This window comes from Medicago truncatula, chromosome 7 (assembly GCF_003473485.1).
Source record: "Medicago truncatula cultivar Jemalong A17 chromosome 7, MtrunA17r5.0-ANR, whole genome shotgun sequence".
In the NCBI taxonomy this organism is placed as follows: Eukaryota; Viridiplantae; Streptophyta; class Magnoliopsida; order Fabales; family Fabaceae; genus Medicago; species Medicago truncatula.
Genome location: NC_053048.1, coordinates 46,132,969 through 46,149,230, shown reverse-complemented (window position 1 = coordinate 46,149,230; position 16,262 = coordinate 46,132,969). Strand labels below are relative to the sequence as shown.

The window sequence follows — 16,262 nt, the reverse complement described above, 5'->3', positions numbered from 1 at the left end:
ATATAAAAAACTAACACCACTGGATTATTTGGTAAAAAAAAATCTAACTATTTAGCTAACTAACACCTGGTCCTTATTATAAGATTTTTTTTTTTTTTTGAATATTTTTTGATCCTATATATAACGCTTATTCATGGAGACTTCTATAACGCTTCTTTAATGATTGTCTTTAATAAACTGTTTTTTCAACTCTAATAAGCTATGAAGCAACCTGGTTTGCCCAAAGAGAAAGAGGCATTAGAGTTGATGAAGTCAGAAGTTGAGTTTGAGAAATCCCATTATTGCATGAAAAACTTAGTAAACCTCACCAATCTTAATAGTGCACACTCAACACTAAATATTTCTTCTTCTCCCTCCCACTCACTATGGTAAAACTAACGGCTTGAGATGATTATCTGACTTGTTTTCTGGCAAGTAATCTGATATAGAAGGATATAAACATAGATTGGGAAAAACCATTACTAATAAGTGCAGCAAAGCATAGACACAAACACATTTTGATAATATTGTTAAATGTCAAGCATTTAATAACCAGCCAACATTAGAATGTATCTCAAACTTGATTTCTTTTTCCAAAGTAATGAAATATGTATTTGTTTGAAAATTTACACCAGTACTGGTGGTACATATAATAAAATGTTATGTTGACATATCCAATTCAAAATATCATGAACAACAAACCAATTACAGATGCAAATTCTCGATTGTGCGTTGTAATTTGAGAATTAAAGCCCTCGCAGCGGGAGATAGTCCTCAAGCCACCACCATAAACCAATCCAAACCATGTGGTTGAGTCAAAAAATAGTTCGAATACATTCGAATTTGTTTATTTATCCATTAGATTGTCATGTATTGTATTATCATATGGCTGGTTAGCTTCTTGGTTTAACTTGGTTACCATGTCCCCCAGTCTTCTTTCTTACAAACAAAAATATTTTAATATAATTAGGGTGTCGGAGATCTATCTGCATCTCATTAGTGGGCAAAAGTTTGATTGTACGGTTTATTTGAGTAGATCTTGAATTACGACTAATTTACAAGCATAACCAAGTTTGATTGTATGGTTTCGCTGTCACACTTTTTATTTATAGAGAATCTGCCTCTCAACTTTTTAGACCGTGTCGATGTGGATTCATTTCTATGGCGTGTTTGAAAGATTACGCTAAAGGCTATTTCCAATAATACTCAATGTGCTTCCATTAATAATGATTTCCTTCTTTTTATCTTTATTTACTTTTCTGTGCAACTACATTCTCCATCTTTGATTTTTACAACTTCTTCTCTATATCCTTAACTTCCATTCTAAATTGTAGCCAATTGCCTCTTGCGCCAACTAGTGATTTTATAACTGCTACGAATTCCACTTTTTGAGGTTACTAGTTATTTAGGTTGATCATTATCATGCAAATAGATTGATCATTATCTTCAATGTTTTTGGATTCTTCACCGTGTTTTTTGGCTTGCCTTCGAAATATTAAGATTCCAGCACAAATCATCCCTATAAATAGTACTCCACCAACTGATATAGTAACACCAAGAAGTACCTTTCTGTTGGCTCCTCCAGAACCTTTTTGAGACGATACAGTGGCACATCTTAATCCTTTTACATCACCACACAAACCTGGGTTCCCAACAAAAGCTTCAGCGGTTTCTGTCTGGAAAACACCACCTGTTGGTATCAAACCTGACAAGTGGTTGTAAGAAAAATCCACAGATTGAAGGCTGATCATACTTGAAAAGGATTGTGGGATTGTTCCAGATAGATTGTTGTGTGAGACATTGAGAATCTCCAATGTTGCTAACTTTTGAAGGTTTTGAGGAATTTCTCCTGAAAGATTGTTGCTGCTAAGGTCTAACAGGTATTGGAGGGAGAATAGATTGCCAAGTTCATATGGTATCACACCAGATAGATTGTTATGACTTAAGTTCAGGCTTAGTAACCGATTACAATTACTAAGCTCTTTAGGAATGCTTCCACTGAAGTTATTATCTGATAAATCAACAATATTAAGTTGAGCTAATCTTCCAATAATCTTTGGAATTTCTCCTGATAAATGGTTCCTGCTCAAGTTCAACATGAAGAGCAGACTGAGATTTTCAATTTCAGGTGGGATATTTCCGGAGAATTCGTTGGAGTGCAAGCTAAGAAACTGTAATTTACTCAACTTACTTAGCTCGGATGGGATTTTTCCAGAAAGTTTGTTTCCACTCATTTCCATCGCAGTTAAGCTGATACATTTACCCCACATTGGAGAGAGATGGCCAACACGATGATTTCGACTTAGCGAGATGAAAATAAGATTTGTATGAATCCCAAATGATTCTGTGATGTTTCCACTGAACTTGTTATCATCAAGCCTAACTCTTGTTAAGGATGAACAATTTCTCAAGGAGTTTGGCAATGATCCTGAAAAGCTGTTGTTATTTACGGCCAAAACAACTAGATTGTGGCCACTGCATAATTCAGAAGGAAGTTCTCCTGAGAAACTATTGTTTGAAAAGTAGACATGAGTCAAAGAAGGACTGTTCTTTCCAAAATCTCTGGAAATGCTTCCTGAGAAGTTATTGGTGAACACAGAAAAAGAAGTTAAGGCAGTTAGATGAGCAATTGTGTCTGGCAATTCTCCTTCCAAGTTATTATTGTCGACATCAAAAATTTGCAGTGAAGTTAAGTTTCCAATATCCATTGGAATATTTCCAGAGAGGTTGTTGAAGAAAAGATTTATGACGGTTATGTTTGTGAGATTCCATATGGTTGATGGAATTGGACCAGAGAAGTGGTTTCCTGAAAGGTCTAACCCTGTCATTACCTTCAAGTTTCCTATCTCATCAGGGATTGGACCAGACAACATATTATTGTACAGAAGTAAGATTATAATTTTTTTCAGTAAGCCAATCTGTGGAGGTAGCTTTCCAGTTAAACTATTGTTTTGGAGTTGCAAGGAAGTTAACTTGGTCCAATTAGATACCAATGAAGCTGAAATTTGACCAGAAAAAGAATTATCCGATAATCCTAGTTCTGATAGTTTAGTCAAATTTGCTAATGACAAAGGCAAAGAACCTGTCAGGTTATTTACTGCTAAGCTCAAGAAAGTTAGATTTGTGCATAGGCCAAGCTCAGAAGGAACTTTAGAGTTCAAAAAGTTAGCACTGAGAAAGGACATATCAACTTTTGTTTAGTGAAGGTTGATAGAAAGGATCTATCTGAACAAACTCGAAACTTAAAGACCTATCTCAAACCTTAGAAACGTAAAGGATCTATCCGAAACAAACTCGAAACTTAAAGGATCTATATGAAACCTTAAAAACTTAAAGAATCTATCTGAAACAAACGTGAAACTTAAAGGACCCATGAAGGTATTTGACCTTTAATCTATCATGATAAATTAATGATCGAATAAGAGTAAATCTATCATACTCTTACCACCCCCTCAGAAAAACTTACTCTACCATGTCATAGCCATGCTCCCATCATCAAGCTTAAGGACGTCAAAATGTTTACAACGTTCTCATAAACATAACTATATCATTCCATGAAGATCAATATTAAACACAATGAAGGATATGGACACCAATCAAAACATTTTTCAATTCATATAAAAAACAGAAAACAATAAAATAATACACTTGAGTGAAATTTTTTCTCTTCTTGCATTCAAACAAAATCTAGAATTTACACCCAAAATCTGTTATCAGTGTAGAAGGCTATGGTTCATCTCATTTGTTAAGAATACGGTGTCCCACTTGATCTTGCTCGTTCATTGTTAAGGAGGAAATAGATCAATGATTGTTAAATGATTGGCACTCCTCACAATTTCATATACAGGTACAAATTAGTCTCAGTTGATTTTTTATTTTAATTATAAATAAAGATACTAATACGTTCTCCATAGAAACTTGTTAGTGATCAATTTGAATATTATTTTTTATAGGGATGAAATTTGTTGGTAGAAAAATTGTGAAGAAAATTGAGTTTTTATTCTAATATATTGTACACGGTGAAAAGAACCAAATAAAAAATAATTGTAAATGAACGGGTTTACTTTTAATATTTTCTTTTGAAGATTAAGATTTACGTGAGTCAGGTTTCGATGACATAAGAGAGTCAAAATTAATGCATGCATATAACACGAAAGAAATGTAAAATGGTCTTGTTATTTTGTTGAATAATTAAAATGATCATATCATATTTGCATCAACAAAAAAAACGAGCTAATTTAAATTGCTGCATCTTAGTCTGGCAAAGAAAAAGAAGTAAAAAAAAGTAAAAAAAAAAAATGTTTGGGGTGAGAGAGGCTCGAACTCTCGACCTCAGGATTACTCAGAAGCTATGAGACCTACGCGCTAGCCAACTGCGCCACCACCCCGTTGATGTTTAATTCCGTAGCTATTCTAAATTTATATAGCAAGAAATAGTGAACGATTAATGGAAAAATTGACAAATAATTAATGCATGCATCATATGCACAGACGTAATTATTTCAAAATAAATTTCTAATATCTTATGACTTGGCTTTTCATAATCTGAGTAAATGAACAACAGGCTTTGTATAATGATTTTTTTTTGATAGATAGACAAAATGACAAAGCTATTATAAATTTATACACATAAGTGGAGGTACCGGGGTTCGAACCCCAGTCATGACAAAGCCATTTTTTGGTATAATGATTTTACTTAACAAGAAAGTTAGCTTCACACAATATTTGAAGTTATATTCCTTTTGCAGCGATAGATATGCTCTCTAAATCTAATAAAAAGACATGCGTACACCAAAAAAATTAAAAAAAGACATGTCTTTACGTTAAAGAAAGTTAAAATATGGTATTACAGAAAAACTATAAAAGAGTTGCTAAGAAGGTTGAACCAACAATGGATTTACCTAAGTAGTAAGGCATTTGAGTCCTTTAAGCATGTGGTCAATGGTTCGATTTCCATCTCATGATAATGAAAAAACCGGTTGGAAGGAGATAACTCACTTTGTGTGCTCCATATGTTTCTGAATGTAGATTTGTCATTGTTAAGCGACAGTGAAAACTTTGTACCATTATCATGTTAACACAAAAAAAGAGCTCTTAAGAAGGTTGAGTTTGAATTTCGACAAGACAATATACCTATATTTAATGTTCAGTATGTCTCATAACAAAGATTATTTCCGGTGAATGAAGGAGAAAAAAATAAAATAAAAAAAAGATAGTATATTTTAAGGATTAAATAGCTAAATTATCAACTAGTTATATTTTAAGGTCTTATCAATGAAAGATTATGAAATAAAGTCCATTTGAACATGCCACGAGAACTATTATTAAAAAGAAGAGGTTAAAATTAGCAATATAAATTTAGAGGGACCAAAAGTTTGATGAAAATTAATCGACTTTATTAAAAATGATGATTGGTATATTTAGAGACATCGAAAATATATTTAACCAATGATAAAATAATGAGTTTTCATTGCTTGACAATTTACATCACACAGTGCATTCCCTTGAACCTCCACAAAAGTGGGTGCTTCATCTTTTAACACCAAGTTAAAACAGAAACTCCATTGTGAAGTAGATATTTTGGGTTCTCAAAAAAGTGTCTATGAAAAGATCATATTTCTCTTCACTCATTAGTGCAGAAAACACTTCTTAAGTCATATAAAAATATCCTTTAAGTCGATTTTGCACCGACTTGATAGTAGGCATTTGCGACATAAGAAGTTTTGACGTGTAAAGTTTAATTTTGAGCCGACTCAAGATATCTTGTTATGTCAGCTAAATAACAACCGATTTAAGAAGTGTTTGCCTAGGAACTTCAATCAAATATAAACCCGACTTAAGAAAAGAGTTTCTTAAGTCAGATAATTTTCAACCGATCTAAGAAGCATGTTTTTTTTCCCTGCATAAATCCAGAATATCCGCCCATACCATACACTTGTTTCATATGTCAGCCAGTATTTAAAATATATCTATGCAACAAAATTATATAGAGTAATAATCAAAACATAACCATAAAACTATATATAATACAAATTAGTTGTCTTATCCATTGTTCCTAGCTTGCAATCATTACCTAATCCTTAAAAAAAATTGAATCGTTCCCAAAAAAATGCAAATATCATAAATTAATCAAACATAAACCAAACAATTCCATGTTGTTGCCGCTAAGTCTTCAAATTACACTCTAACAATACACTTTGCTTTACCACCCCCATGTTCCAATCCTTCGATCCTCATTATGCAGTAGTCATTCGCAAATTTATATTCATATATCAATTAGACAGTACTCTTTTGTGAACTGCCCTTAATAAATTGATTAAATATAATAAATGACTTTTGTTGAAATATAACGATTTAAAATTATTGGTGAAACTCATTTAATAAGTATTCTTAAGGTGTTGGATTTGAAAAATTTGATGTTTATTAGTTATTGATATTAAAAAAATTACAAAATCAATGATGTGTACTCATCAATGTTTTATAGGTGTGATGAGTTTTTTTTAGAATATTTTAGACACTAGTCATTTAGTTCAATCCGGTTTAGTCCACATACAAATTCATTATAGAGATCGGAGTATGTTATACCAAGTCAGATGGTTTTATTCCGTTCATTCATGTGATTTCAACCAATGACTCAGTGTTTTGACTATTAAGCCAATAAATCATGACTTTACCGATCGATGATCGATCCGATTTAAAATATTGATGTATATATGAGACTCGCTTAAACCCCTAAAATACAATGTTCTACTCTGGATGCTCTTGATCTTTAAATATATTCCTGAAAACCAATCACCACAAAATTTGTTTTGCTCACTCATAGCTAATTAATGACATTTTGTGACTTGTCAATTTCACATTAATATTTTAAAGGAAACATATGCTACCATAAAAAAACAGAGAGATAGGAAGGAGATAATGAGACAAATTTTAAACAAATAACAAAAGATAAAACAAGACGTACATAACAACTAGTTATTTTTTTTGCAAGCAATTGGACAATTAGTTAATGTATAACCTTAGAGGTGTATTCAATTGAGATTTCAAAAGATTTTAAAAGACTTTTTTTGTTTTAAAAAAGTCTTTAGGTATTTAATCAAGACTTTTAAGGAATCTAAAACATTCTTGTGGTATTCAATTAGGATTTTCAGAATTTTTTAATGAGTCCAATAAATTCCAGTGGTATTCAATTGAGATTTTGCACAACTTAAAAATTGTCTATTGGTATTCAAAATTGTAAGGATTTTAATAGATTGTTGTGAGTAATGGATTTTAATGTAAAATGTACCTACTAACAATCTCACACCTAACCTTGAGACTTTTTTTGTCTCCCACATATAGCCTTGAGATTTCTTGAGACTTTTTACTCCTTCTCCCACTTCAGTTTTTTGTTTCTCTCAGTATCATTATTTCATGTTTGTTTTCTTTTTCCAGGTTTTAATTTTTTTTATTCTCGTCATTTTTATTTTCTTCACGAATTGGTTGTTGTTGATCACATTATTACTTCATGTTTTCTTTTTCGTGCTCTTACATGTTTATTTTATTATTATCAATAAGTTTTTTTTTCAAGGAGTAAGTTTGATTTTATTAAGTAATTATTATTATGATATATTATTATTAGTAGTCAATTCCATAAAAATTGTATCGATTTTATTTTTTATCATGCAAACCTTTGATTTTTTATTTATTTTTTGGTCTAGCAAATCTTTGATTTTGAATTATTGCTAAAATTTGATAGTCATTTCAAATCTTATGAATTCTCATAAAATACTTTCAAATCTTTAAAAGTCTATGAGCTAAAATCCCTCAAAATCTTAAAAGTCATTTAAAATCCTTTGAAAGTTAATACATTCCTCCACAATCTTTTAAAATCTTCAAGACTTTTTTTTGTCAAAATAGTCTTTTAAAATCTCAATCCAATACACCCCATTAGTTTGAAGAATATAATTCCCTGTCTTAACTATATAAATTAACGTTCAACAGAGGTTAGAAACAGCACATAATTATTCTCAAACATCATGACAATGTTAGGAGAAAATGGAAAAGAAGATTATACTGAAGATGGGACAGTGGACCTTAAAGGTAGACCAGTTTTAAGATCAAATACAGGAAGATGGAGAGCTTGTTCCTTCATAGTAGGTATATACAAATTTTGAAGTCCATGTAAAATTTTATTTTATTTAAGAAAATGTGAACAAGTATCTTTAGGCAGAAATGAAGAAAATCAATATTCTCGTGACTGGCAAGTCATTTCATTTTATTTTAACCCTTTATAAGCATTTCAATTTTAAGATTTGGGCACATCCCTTTTTCAGTGCATGTCCCATCAAATATTCTCTCATGATTGGCAAGTCATTTACAGAATCCTTGTGTACGTATGAACAAGATTTTTGTACCATTGGAGCTTTATCCAATTGACCGGGGTATGACAGGCATGGGAAGTTCTAAGCTTGTATCGGTCTTGCTCACTCAACTTGTCCCCTTGTTCATGTCTCACTCAACAAACACACCATATGGGCAGTTCTTGGTCTAGGACCCCTAGTGATCATCAACCTAGCTCGACAATCAGCCCTTCTAAAGTCCGAATGGGTATCGAACACAGCTTTCGAGCGTCATACCTAAATGGTGAAGGCAAAATACGCTTCAATTAACTGAGTGACTTAATACTTGATACCAAACACAAGCTATATTTAATAAAAAAAATTATTATGTATAACAAAAGTAAATGTTCGATAATTCCCCTGAACAATAATGTATAATACATTAGTACAAAGAACGATTATCATTTCTTAATATGGAAAATTCATGTGTTTATTTTAGGGTATGAAATGATTGAAAGGATGGCATACTATGGGATAGCATCAAATCTAGTGTTGTATCTAACAAAGAAGCTCCATGAGGGTACTGTCAAATCTTCAAACCATGTCACCAATTGGGTCGGTACAGTTTGGATCATGCCAGCTATTGGAGCTTACATAGCTGATGCTTATCTCGGTCGATATTGGACCTTTGTTATATCATCAGGCATTTACTTTCTGGTAAGATATTCAACTCCAAGGTTTTGAATTTCTGTTGTACAAGTGATCTTTGATATTGTAACATATCATAACTAAATACGGTTATTATCGTTTCTTTGATCTATTTTACAACTATGAATTTGAATTCCATCCTTTGAAATTACAAGATCAAATTAATTGACGTTAAAACGACATCAAAAATCATTTTGAAACACTCGAATCCGGTTGCAACCTTCTAATAAAGCTTTGTTCAACTCCACTAGAAATTTTTGTTTTAGTCTTATTTTGTATTTTAGCAAGTAAACATGACATGTCTTTGATTTTTTTTATGTAGGGTATGTGTTTATTAACTCTAACAGTATCACTACCAATGTTGAGACCACCAGCATGTGCTCAAGGGATAGCAGACAAGGATTGCCAAAAAGCTTCATCGCTACAAATTGGTATTTTCTTCTTTGCTTTGTACATCATTGCAGCAGGCACAGGGGGAACTAAGCCCAACATTTCCACCATTGGAGCAGACCAATTTGATGAGTTTGAGCCTAAAGAGAGGTCCCAAAAACTTTCATTCTACAATTGGTGGGTGTTTTACATTTTAATTGGAACCATTTCAGCTCAAACAATATTGGTTTACATACAAGACAATGTTGGTTTTGCCCTTGGCTATGGGATTCCAACCATATTGCTTGTTGTTTCCATATTGGTGTTTGTGTTAGGTACTCCACTTTATAGGCATAGATTACCTTCTGGAAGTCCTTTAACTAGAATGGTTCAAGTCTTTGTTGCTGCTATGAGAAAGTGGAAGTTAAATGTCCCAATTGATTCAAAAGAGCTACATGAGGTGAGCATTGAAGAGTATACTAGTAAAGGAAGGTATAGAATTAATCACAGTTCTTCACTAAGGTTAGTATAATTCATAAACCTTTATTAGTTTTACCACTTCAAATTTCATTGCACTAATTTGTTTTTTCATGTCACAAACTTATTAACTACGAAGCACAGACACAAATATCAGACACGACCCTGGCACTGACACATAGACATATGATTTATCACACATGTATCACCAACACCATAGATTGAAGATGGGTTAAGTGTACGACACATATTGGTGTCTAATAAGCGGTGTAGTATAGAGGTAATGCTGTAATCTAGACCGTAATATTTAAATACAAGTTATACAATGTAAACCTTAAGTTTAAAATAATACAAAGGAACTGCAACCACTCTATAATTAGAGACGTAGTCACAATTGACTGAACTACGTTGTTAAATATTGCATGTTCTTTGTTTGCGTTTCTTGTATCTTTATTCTTTGAACTGATAACAATAGCATTGACAAATTCTTGCAGATTCCTTGACAAAGCTGCTGTGAAGACTGGCCAAACTTCACCATGGATGCTTTGTACTGTGACACAAATTGAAGAAACCAAACAAATGACAAAAATGTTACCTGTATTGATTACAACATGTATTCCAAGCACCATTATATCTCAAACAACCACGCTCTTCATCAGACAAGGCACAACTCTAGATAGGGGAATGGGAGCTCATTTTGAAATACCTCCAGCATGTCTCATAGCATTTGTAAATATCTTCATGCTGATAAGTGTTGTAATCTACGATCGAGTCTTTGTTCCAGTAATCCGACGCTACACGAAGAATCCTAGAGGGATCACAATGCTACAGAGACTAGGAATTGGCCTTGTGATGCACGTCATTGTAATGATTGTTGCATGCCTTATCGAGAGAAAGAGACTCAGTGTTGCAAGAGAAAACAATCTTTTAGGCCCGCTCGATACAATACCACTTACTATTTTCATTCTCGTCCCTCAATTCGCTTTGATGGGGATTGCTGATACGTTTGTGGATATTGCTAAGCTAGAGTTTTTTTACGATCAAGCGCCAGAATCCATGAAAAGTCTTGGAACATCATACGCCACAACAACTTTGAGCATTGGGAATTTTTTGAGTACTTTTCTTCTATCAATTGTTGCTGATCTCACAAGTAAAAATGGTCATAAGGGTTGGATTTTGAATAATCTAAATGTCTCGCGTATAGATTATTATTATGCATTTTTGGCCTTGTTGAGTGCTGTCAATTTCATTTGCTTCTTTGTTATTGCCAAATTCTTTGTATATAATGATGATGTAACACGGACCAAGATGGACTTAGAGATGAACCCTAATTCATCTAAACATAAGGCTGAAATAAGTCAAGTATCTTACAACTAGATGCCAAATCCTAGAGAAAACCCTATAAGGTTTCTCTGTTCTTGTAAAGAGCCTATTGAAAATGCAAATAAAGGTTCACCTCAGTGTCCATATCTGTGACTTGTGGGGCAACTCATTAACTATGCACTCAACATAATTAACCATGATTTTAAACGTCATTAACCACGAATTTTTTTTTGTCAAACATTAACCACAATTTTTAAGTATATATTTAAACACAAATTGTGGTTAATGAATATTATGTATAAACATTAACCACAACAAATTGGAGTGAACTCTTACACTAGCTTGCATTGTGACGCTTTAATTTAAAAGCTAACTTAAAAACAAACATATATTAAGAAATAAGAATGACCATCGACTACTTTGAAGGGTTACATGCAAACAATGAATAAATCATTGGGCAACAAGACATTATTTGCATTTCATGCATCTTGCAACTTGTTATTACATGCATTTTTCCATTTTTCACCATATACAAATGTAACATGTCTTTGCATGCATTATGACCATGTGGCAATAACTGGACCCCACATAAATTGCATTGAGAGTATCCGAAAGGGAATATAAAAGGGTCTTGCTAACAATTGATAACTTTCATATAGAAAAAGTTATTTTTTGATGTTTGAATATGTGAATACACAAATTTCAAAATAAAATTTCCATTTTAAACTTTGTCATAGAGCACTTGTTATTTTCCAATATAGAATGACCAAAAAGACATTGATCTCTTGCAAAAGCCAAAAAGACATTTTGATCCATAATTTAATTTCAGTTTATAAGCTAGTGACCTTTTGTGACCATATTAATCTCACGTCCACTTCTAATACCACAATAGCCTGGTCGAAGAGGTAAACACCACCGAATTACGAAAATAGCAAGAGGCAAAAAACAAATTGCGGATTATTCTTTCAAATATCCCTTGAGATTTCTATTCTACCTTAGTTTTTTCACAAGAATAAACTCAAATAATTTCATTAGTAAGATTTCTACCTTAGCTAGGGAATCATGGAAGTGGTTGAAGAAAAAGGACAAGACAATGATTACACGCAAGATGGCACAGTAAGTCTACAAGGTAAACCGGTTTTAAGATCAAAGACCGGAAGATGGAAAGCTTGCTCTTTTATAGTAGGTAAAATTACTTAACCATTATTTTAAGGGACTTAACATAATTGTGTGTTTTTTTTACCAACACATAATTTTGAATGCTTAAGATATGTTTGATTGTGTTGGATTTTTCAGTTTTTTAAAATAAGTATGAACTGTTTCAGAGTTTCAGCTTTTTTCAGTAACATAATATTTTACCTTCTCATTTTATTGTTTTTACCTATTATAACACTTATGAATATGTTATAATGCATTTATGTGTAAGTTAAATTTATAGGGTATGAAATGTTTGAGAGGATGGCTTACTTTGGGATAGCTTCAAACTTAGTGGTGTATTTGACAAATCAGCATCATGAGGGTACTGTGGAATCTTCAAACAACGTTAGCAATTGGGCGGGTTCAGTTTGGATGATGCCACTTGTAGGAGCTTACGTAGCTGATGCATATCTTGGTCGATACTGGACCTTTGTAGTTGCATCGTGCATTTATCTCTTGGTATGAATGTGAGATAAGGATTTTGAAATACATGCATCACTAACTTTATTCTATGTTATCTCGATGCATTATTTATGCTTGACATGATTTTTGTTTTCTTTTCACTCAGGGGATGTGTTTGTTGACTCTAGCAGTTTCACTACCATCATTGAGCCCACCACCATGTACAGAAGGCATCGTTGGTGAGAATTGCCTCAAGGCGACACCATTGCAAAAGGGTGTTTTCTTCCTTGCCTTATACACCATTTCTCTAGGCAATGGTGGAACCAAGGCCAACATTTCTACTCTGGGAGCAGACCAATTTGACGAGTTTGATACCAAAGAGAGATTCTATAAGCTCTCTTTTTTCAATTGGTGGTTTTCTAGCATTTTAATCGGCATGCTTTTTTCCAGCACTATCTTGGTTTACATACAAGACAATGTGGGTTGGGGCCTCGGATACGGACTTCCAACCATTGGCCTTGCTGTTTCAATAATAACGTTTTTTGTAGGAACGCCATTTTATAGGCATAGATTTCCCTCAGGCAGCCCTATAACAAGGATGCTTCAAGTCTTTGTGGCTGCTATGAGAAAATGGAAGACGCATGTTCCAAATGATCCAAAACTGTTACATGAGCTAAGTATAGAAGAGTATGCATGTAACGCTAGAAACAAAATTGAACACACATCTTTCTTGAGGTTGAATCGAATTACTTTTTATCGATTCAAGTTTCGTTTTCAATAGGACTCATTTTAATTACATATTTCTCCCATTTATGTGTTTGCAGAATCCTTGACAAAGCAGCTGTAACAACTGGCCAAACTTCATCATGGATGCTATGTACAGTGACACAAGTTGAGGAAACCAAGCAAATGATTAAACTGATACCTATTTTGATTATAACAATTATTCCAAGCACCATGGTAATGCAATCATTCACACTCTTCATTAAACAAGGTACCACACTTGATAGAAGAATGGGACCCCATTTTGCAATCCCAGCGGCAAGTCTCCTAGCAGTTATAGTTATCTTCATGCTGATAAGCATTGTAGTCTATGATCGTGCTTTTGTTCCTGTGATTAGGTCCTATACAAAGAACCCTAGAGGGATCACAATCCTACAGAGACTAGGAGTTGGCCTTACATTGCACGTTATTGTGATGCTTATTGCAAGTTTGGTTGAGAGGAAGAGACTCAATGTTGCAAGAGAAAACAACCTCTTAGGCCTGCATGATACACTACCTCTTACTATTTTCGCTCTCTTTCCTCAATTTGCTTTAGCAGGGGTTGCTGATAGCTTTGTTGAAATTGCTAAGATGGAGTTTTTTTATGATCAAGCACCAGAAGGCATGAAAAGTCTTGGAGCATCACTTTCCACAACAAGCTTGGGTTTGGGAGGTTTTGTTAGTGCCTTCATTCTGTCAACTGTTGCTGATATCACTCAAAGACATGGTCACAAAGGTTGGATTTTGAATAATCTAAACATCTCTCGTTTAGATTACTATTATGCTTTCATGGTAGTATTAAGCTTACTCAACCTCATATGCTTCATATTTGTTGCCAAGTTCTATGTTTATAATGATGTAAGGCAAAACAATCCAAGCTTGGAGAAAAACCCTGCTCCATCTCAGAACAATTCTAAAATAAATTGTCAACTCCTAGGGGAAATATGAACTTGACAAAGAATTAAGTTCACGGGTTTAAGATTCTTCAAAAGTGTAATATTTACTTAAGAGCTTGGAATGTAGTCCTCCTGTAGGTAAGTTAATAGAAATGGTTGTTGAGTTCATATTGATCATGTTTTAAGGAAAACCAATATTGTATTATTCTTTTGGAAAGTGTGTATTCAACTTTTTTAAAGTTTAAAAATTGTTATTTCCAATAATAAATTTCTACTTATAGTCTGTCTCCTTAACAAGTGCCTTAATTGTTGAGTTATGATACATAGACAACCTTAGGTGGCAATACACCACTTGATACCCATACAAAAATCTGACACGTGGCACGTGGACTCCACACAAGAACACTTTCTCTTTCATCTCCTCTTCTCTCTTCCCGGTGGATAGAATGTACAAGGGTGTATGATAATAAAGGGTGTCTATGTAACATTTTTCTTAATTATTAGCATGACTCGTGTTTTAAGTTCGCTCTAAAGGGTAAAATAAGTAAACTAAACTCTTTTTTTTTTTTGACAAACGTAAACTAAACATTTGACCAATAAACGAGGGCTCTGTCTAGGGTGAGAGACCTTAATAGATCTCCTACCGGTACATGACCTTTTAAAACCACTAGATTCATCAAGCCCACTAGATTATACTATAAGCAAAATGCACTTGATTATTTTTGTCTCCCACTAGTTGAGTTATATGAGACAGCCACAACATCGGTCCTTCCATTCCAATCCCTCTCAGATCACTGTTCATTCACCCCTTCCAATCTCATTCTCCACCTCTGTTTTTTTCCTCCACAATATCAATAATATTCACTGCACATTTATCAGTCATGTAAATTCAATATTGGCCTTCACTGTTCTAGTTCAATCTAACATTATATTAAACTAATTGTCCATGTGTCTGAAAAATTAGTGACAAGATATGGCATGAACTTAAAGAAGGATTCACACTTTCATAAATAAATTAAAAAAATAAAAGAACAAATCTTTGATATCCAATAAAGAACAAAGCAATAACAAGATTCACACTTTTATATACACTCAAGAGAAAATATTACATCTGCAATCAAGAACACACCCCATAAAAATTACTACCAAAAAGCAAATCTTTCAACAATTAATGAGAGCATTTTTCTTCATCCCACATTGTTTGGTGCAGATTTTTCAACATCCCCTCCATTCAAGCATGTTTCTTGCCACTAGACCATCGATGATCCAAGCTCCTTTGTTGGTGGTTGCTGCAGATCTGAATTGTCAAGAGAGAAAAAGAAAAAATGCAGAGATGATAGGAGAGAGACAATTATGATGAAATAAAAGAAATTATTGAGGGTTGATAGGATATAGTAAGACTCGTAGACTTTTATAATCCAAAGGTTGATCAATCATTTCATATTCATTTTTACCAAAAACACAAAAAAAAAACTATGTCTCCTACCGTAGGAGCCTATTCAGATCTCCCACCAGAGATGGAGCCATAAACGAGTCCCCGATATTGTTTTCATTTGAAAACATGAGTTTAGGCCATCACCATCATTCAAAGTCAATTATCTAGACTTTATACAATAGAGTCAAGAAAAATTGTTGATCACAAGGACCAATCTGCTTTGTTATTCTAAATTTCAGAGGTATTTTGTGCACCAATGTAAAATTTTGGGCGCTTTGCGCAATCAAACAAAACTTGTCAACTCCTCTTCATTCATAGTTTTTAATTATAAGTTTAGTAAATTGACGAATAGAAAACAACAATCAAAAAGTAGAGCTATCACAATAGCAAATT

At 33.3% G+C, this 16,262-nt stretch overlaps 3 protein-coding genes and 1 non-coding gene across 4 annotated transcripts; 2 read left to right on the top strand and 2 right to left on the bottom strand.

Annotated features, from left to right (window-relative positions):
• Window positions 1-1,376: 1,376 nt before the first annotated feature.
• LOC11429914 (MDIS1-interacting receptor like kinase 2) lies at window positions 1,377-3,164 on the bottom strand. Its single transcript, XM_003625305.1, has one exon. It carries the CDS (start codon window positions 3,162-3,164, stop codon window positions 1,377-1,379), a length of 1,788 nt encoding a protein of 595 aa, XP_003625353.1.
• Window positions 3,165-4,282: 1,118 nt separating this feature from the next.
• Window positions 4,283-4,367, bottom strand: TRNAM-CAU (transfer RNA methionine (anticodon CAU)). Its single transcript is given in 2 exon segments — window positions 4,283-4,318; window positions 4,330-4,367. It is a non-coding gene; the product is annotated as a tRNA-Met (tRNA).
• A 3,601-nt stretch (window positions 4,368-7,968) lies between these two features.
• Window positions 7,969-11,370, top strand: LOC11421681 (protein NRT1/ PTR FAMILY 5.2). The gene is made up of 4 exons (XM_024770565.2): window positions 7,969-8,118; window positions 8,800-9,017; window positions 9,331-9,899; window positions 10,349-11,370. The coding sequence occupies exons 1-4, from the start codon at window positions 7,998-8,000 to the stop codon at window positions 11,229-11,231; spliced, it is 1,791 nt and encodes a 596-aa protein (XP_024626333.1). The 5' UTR covers window positions 7,969-7,997; the 3' UTR covers window positions 11,232-11,370.
• Window positions 11,371-12,072: 702 nt separating this feature from the next.
• Window positions 12,073-14,651, top strand: LOC11437945 (protein NRT1/ PTR FAMILY 5.2). Its single transcript, XM_003625303.4, has 4 exons — window positions 12,073-12,363; window positions 12,616-12,833; window positions 12,943-13,511; window positions 13,601-14,651. Exons 1-4 carry the CDS (start codon window positions 12,240-12,242, stop codon window positions 14,484-14,486), a joined length of 1,797 nt encoding a protein of 598 aa, XP_003625351.1. The 5' UTR covers window positions 12,073-12,239; the 3' UTR covers window positions 14,487-14,651.
• Window positions 14,652-16,262: the final 1,611 nt, after the last annotated feature.